The following is a 5933-nucleotide window of genomic DNA, read 5'->3' as shown; positions in this document are numbered from 1 at the left end:
CAAACTCTTCCATTTTTTTCTCTCATGTCCTGAGAACATAATTCCTATTTTACACCTCTTTCATATCTGACTTTTAACTTGGGGACTATGATGAAAATACATATTTGTTGCACTGAATGCGCATTTTCTCTCCAAATTTTGGAATATATTCTATATTTAGAACTCAAATAATAATGCATTATTTTGTTTATAAAAAAAAAAAAAAAATCACCAAGCATGTCTAAGTCTAACACATTCTTTCTCATCTTTAACTTGTCTTTTAACTCTTTAAGGCATATACACTCCATGTGGAAAAAATACTTTTTTTTTTTTGGAAATTTATAGTCAAAAGAGTGGACCACTACATTGTCCTTTACAAATTGTGGGCTATTTCCATGAGAGAGATGTAGGTCCCAGAAATTGCCATTACAATAGCTATCATTATTATCATCACTATGGCAACCGTCTCACACCCAAATTTCTTGTAAGTGCCCGAAATCTTCAAGTAGCACAAGCATGGAAGCAGAATAGAAGCTGTGACACTTAGAAAGGCTCCAATCAGAGACATGAGAGACCCAAAAAAAGGGACAGCAAGAGCAACAACGGTGGTGCTCATTACCAACACTGTGCTTAGTAAGATGCTCGTCACCCTATTCTTGTACGTTTTCGGAAGCAAGTCTTTCAAAGCATTCGTAATAGGTGTTGCCATCAAAGCAAACTTGGATATGGGATTCACCAAGGTTGTGTATATTGCTAACTTTGAGCTAACTTTGTCCAGAGGCAGGTTCAATGTTATTTGTGATTCAGCCCCGTCACCAAACATTAAATAACCCACTATAGCCATCGATGCATAACCCACAGTGGTTAGGACAAAACATACAATTAGGACCTGCAATATTCATGAAAGTAAAATTCATTAATTACATAGAACAAGCAAGAAAGTGAAAGATACACTCTTTACTTGAATATAGGACAATATAGACCACTTTAATTCAAATCAAACATGAGTACTTACGTTAGAGAACTGATGTTTGTTTTCCATCGAATTGTACAATGTGGGAAAGACAGGATGTGCACAATAACAGAAGGCGTACAAGCTAACAGCTGTGGGGAGACCATTCCAATGCACAAGAGTTCCTTTATGATGAAAACCAACTCCATCAAATGTTGCAGTCCATGTTATTGAAAGGATGATGAGAAGAGAAGCAAAAACTCCACTTGCAGATACATAAGAGAGTAGACTCAAGTTATCCAACCAAACTGTGGGCAAGATGATAAGGGCAACCATTATCACAAATATTTGCTTCCCACCAATTGTTAGGCCTGCTATCTGAACCTCCCCAATGGGGAACATGTTACTCAAGTTATCACCTTCTAGAATCAAGAATCCTATTGAAACAAGATATAGTTCCGTGTACATGGATACTGACACTATTAGTCTCCCTGTCTTTCCAAATGCAAGTTCACCTATATCAGGGTAGCTTCTAATGTTTGAGTCCTTATCCATGCATCTTTTAATCAGAAGACCCGTGTAAAATGCAGCAGCAGCAATAGAAAACAGAAGAGCCAAGCTTAACCAGCCTCCTGTTGCAAGAGCATAGGGAACTGAGAGTATGCCAACACCTGAAAATTAAACCAAAATCGCAAACAAAACATTAGCCTTATATTAGGTTATGTTTTTACATAGGTTGAGGCAACTATAAAAGAAACAGATTATATATTTCAATGAGTTGAAAGTAAGTGCATGGTTGTAGGAGGTGAAACCTGCTATTGTATTGAGTCCATTAAGGCATGTACGGAAGAAGGATACAGTATTTTTGGCAGAAGAATAAGAGGCTATGGCTTTCTCCTCATCATTGAGGAAAGGTACACTCAAGGAAGGATTGTACGAATTTTTTTTTGACATTCTTACAAAATCTATCTGATATAGCTGTTGATGAGAGAGAGGTTGATCCTTTTTTTATGTGAGAAGTTTGATACTGGAGTGGCTTGAATTTGCTCTCAGATCTGGTCTAATAAATACATAGAAATTTTGAAGTTGTTTTCATACTTCGAAAGGTCAGAAAAACGTTTATGATATTTCCCAATTCAAAAAACCCTGATGCTAAATATGGGCCACGCGTAAATAGCCTTGCCTTTTTTTTCATACCAAATATGAGTTTGTTTTCAAACTAGTATGAGTGTATTTAGCTTATTTTAAACGGGTTTTTCAACTTACTTCCCCACCTAGTACAGAAGCAACTTCTGAGTACCTTCCCACATCAGCAAATCTAATCCACTATTGGCTATCGAGGAAACAAAAGCACAAAATATTTACTATAAACAAAAGAGTTATTTTGTACATACTTTTAAACTACTGAAGAATATTTAATAATTAGGACATATATATATCATTGTTGTCTTTATGGATACAATACAAAGAAATTCTTACTTAAAATATATCTTTTGTTTAATATTCGAGAGTGGAAAAGAATGATTATGGAGAGTAAACTGAATATTTAAGTGAAGAATGATGGCAAAGTGAAAAGAACGCGGTTGAATCATCTATTGAGATAAGATCAGATAAATGCCCTCTTTAACTATGAGATGAAAGAAGCGTGTAAGAGCATTTTAGGAAAAAATAGGTCCCACTTTGATAGCGAAATTAAAGGGAGAAGCACCGAGTAGTAAGCACGCCGATGTTTCTCTTATTTTAGGATGTTTGATAGTGAGGTCTTCAGTTCAGAAGTATCATTCATTTCATAAATATCCATGTGTTTTAATTAGTTGCAATTATAGTCAATGGTCATTCAACATACGAATGGATGAAAGTTATGGCAACAATTTATACATGTTTTCGTTTCACAAATATACTTATATTTATTATTTATTTTTGCAGAGAAATTAATCAACTAAAATTCTTTTACTTTTAGGGTTTGTTCACTTGGGTAGATGGGTTTGAGAGAGAGGGAGAGGATGGGTTTGAGTGAATTTGAGAGTGAAATGTGTGTTGTTTTTTTGAAGGGATTTATAGGTGATTGTGAATGAATTTGAAAGTAAAGTTTGTGAGAGTTTGGGAATAATTTGATTGATGTGATAGATAAAAGAAATGTTTTAATATATAAAAAAAGTGAGATTACCATTTTACCCTTTAAATAATAAGTAGTATAAATTAATATTTGTATTAATTAGAATTATTTTTAAAATTTTTATCTAATACTACAAATAAATTGCAAAAATAAATAAAATAAATTAAATTTTTTCATAGTATTGTAGCAACACATTAAACTCCACCACCAACCAATACGTGCCTTCATTAGTGGACAAGCACACAAAATCTCTATTTCAAAATCAAATGCTTTATTAGGGTCAAACATGTAATTGCATAATAAATATACACTATTTCCCTTCTTTTCTCTTCATCTGATCCAAGATGGTTGTTACTCTCTCCCCCACAAATCCGTCTCAGCATATCACTCCAAATCTATCGAAACGAACGCCCCTTCCACTCGCTTTTCAATCCTCGTCTACAGAAAATATCTCCAAACGAACACAGCCTTAGTTATTTTAATATTTTCTATTTTAATCTTCATGATATATATATATATATATATATATATATATATATATATAACTTATTTTTAGTCATTAGACTTCAGATTAATTAATTAAAAAATTAATATATTTTAAAAATTAAAAAAAAAAAATCATAGAAAAATAAATTATTTGTCTTAAAAGCGAAAACATTATTAAATAATAAATTTAATTGACCAAATTTAATAATGACACAAGATAAATGTGCTGAATTCATTCAATATTTGTTAATAAGACAAAAGTTAGATTAGAATAATTGAGTAAAAAAAACCTAATGATCTATTCCATTTTTAAATAGGTAAACGAATATAAATTTAATTCAACATATATTCAACTATTAATCAAGTTAGATTGAATTAATCAAGTTCACAAATTGATCATTACGTATTCCAATTTATATAACAATCATTCTTTTTAACAAAGTTTAAAATAAACATTTTAATGTTTTAAGTTGGAAATATATATATATATATATATATATATATATATATATATATATATATATATATATATATATATATATATATATATATATACCAAAACAATGATAATGAGAGAAGAAAACATCTAGAAAATTCATATCAAAATAAACTTGAATAAAATACATAATAATTTTCAACAGAGACAAGTATTATTATGAACGAAAAGTAATATAATTTAAGTATATATCTTATAACTTGCTCTTAATTAGTTATATATTTAATAATTATTATTTTTCTTCATATTTCTTTAATCTATCAACATTCTGTTTCCGGTTTGTTTTCATGTGGAGTCTAAACCTGGCTAGGAATCAATTATAATTTTTCCTTTACATTATTCTCAAATTAAATATTTTAATCTTTTTCACTCAATTTCCGATCTTTTCTTTTCGTACATATAATATGTGTGTTACCATTTCAAATCTTCTTTGTTTATGTTTTTTTTTATGTATTTGAAAGTTTTCTTTTTAATTTAATAAAATTAGGTCATTTGTTGACCTATTCTTTGGAGGAGAGAGCTCAAATTTAGCTCATAAACTAGGAAGATAACCGCATATGATTCTCTGCGTGTATGCAGTGCTAACGATTTAATAACTATCTTTGTAGCTCTAGAATGTTTCAGTTTATGTTCTTATCTACTATCTGGATATACCAAGAAAGATGTACGGTCTAATGAGGCTACTACGAAATATTTACTCATGGGTGGAGTAAGCTCTTCTATTATGGTCCATGGTTTCTCATGGCTATATGGTTCATCTGGGGAAAAGATCGAGCTTCAAGAAATAGTGTTACTTTATTTCCTGCACAATTTTTGAAGATGTAATCCCTATTTCAATTTAATAATACAAACTAGTCTAGATTTAGAAATTCTTATTCTTACCTATTGCGTTAACAATTTGGTATCAAAACTGCTTCACATGGGCCTAAACCAAAACAATCGAGTGATAGAGAGGGACATCTCAGGGGAAAAAATATGCACCAAAAGAAACTAGGTGAGAATGAGTGAAACACCTGTGAGTTTGAGTGTCAAGAACTTTTTTCTAGAGATGGCATAATCTATCAAGTACGTGCAACCAACAATTCCAAAATTTGATGGGCATTATGATTAATAGGCAAAGTTGATGGAAAATTTTCTTCGATCAAAAGAGTATTGGCACTTGGTCGAGCATGGAATTAGAGTTGTTCCCAATAAGGCAAATGCAACAAAAGTCGAAATCAAGCAATTGATAGAGAAATTTTGGATACCATTCTGAATGATGAGACTTCTAAAAACATTTGGGACTCCATGAAACAGAAATTCCAAGATTCGACACAAGTGAAAAGGGCATAGCTTCAATCCTTACACAAGGACTTTGAAATGTTACAAATGAAGGAAGTAGAATTCATGAATACATACTTTGTTCGAACTTTGAAGATAGCAAAAAATATGAAAGTAGTTTGAGAAAATATGCAAGAGAACGTCATAAATGCAAAAATCTTCCGGTTTACGACAACCAAGTTTAATTACGTGGTGTGCTCCATTGAACAATCTAAGAACATGGATACCATGACAATAGACGAACTTCAAAGTAGTCTTTGGGATCACGAGCAAAGAATGACATTCTCAACAATAGAAAAGCAAGTCATGCAAGTCATTGTTGATGAGAGAAGTGGAAGAGGTAAAGGAAGAGGGAGATATAGAGGATTTGTTTGAGGTAGAGGAAGGGGAAGACAAGCATTTAACATGGCTGAAGTTGAATGCTTCAAATGCCATAAGCTTGGACATTTCCAATATGAGTGTCCGATGTGGGAAAAGAAAGCAAAATATGCTGAAAGGGAGGACAAAGTGGATCAAGAGGATTGTTGATGGTCCATGTAGAACGCAAAGAAAGGAGGAAGGGTGAGTGGTTTCTAGACTCGAGG

General features: G+C 32.0%; 1 protein-coding gene across 1 annotated transcript; it reads right to left on the bottom strand.

Moving 5' to 3' along the window:
• Positions 1–217: 217 nt before the first annotated feature.
• Positions 218–2039, bottom strand: LOC114168626 (amino acid transporter AVT1I-like). The gene is made up of 3 exons (XM_028053516.2): positions 1744–2039; positions 995–1602; positions 218–868 (listed from the first exon to the last, which is right to left on the bottom strand). Exons 1-3 carry the CDS (start codon positions 1883–1885, stop codon positions 353–355), a joined length of 1266 nt encoding a protein of 421 aa, XP_027909317.2. The 5' UTR covers positions 1886–2039; the 3' UTR covers positions 218–352.
• Between the last annotated feature and the right edge of the window lie 3894 nt (positions 2040–5933).

The sequence above is a fragment of the Vigna unguiculata genome, chromosome 2 (assembly GCF_037176805.1).
Source record: "Vigna unguiculata cultivar grain cowpea cultivar isolate G323 ecotype 2 chromosome 2, ASM3717680v1, whole genome shotgun sequence".
NCBI classification, from domain to species: Eukaryota; Viridiplantae; Streptophyta; class Magnoliopsida; order Fabales; family Fabaceae; genus Vigna; species Vigna unguiculata.
This window is presented reverse-complemented; position numbering and strand designations above follow the sequence as displayed.

Coding starts and splice junctions, on each gene's coding strand:
- LOC114168626 (XM_028053516.2), bottom strand. CDS start 1,885: ATGTCAAAAAAAAATTCGTACAATCCTTCCTTGAGTGTACCTTTCCTC. Junction 1,603..1,743: donor TGGACTCAATACAATAGCAG/GTTTCACCTCCT, acceptor TTTAATTTTCAG/GTGTTGGCATACTCTCAGTT. Junction 869..994: donor ACAAACATCAGTTCTCTAAC/GTAAGTACTCAT, acceptor TGAATATTGCAG/GTCCTAATTGTATGTTTTGT.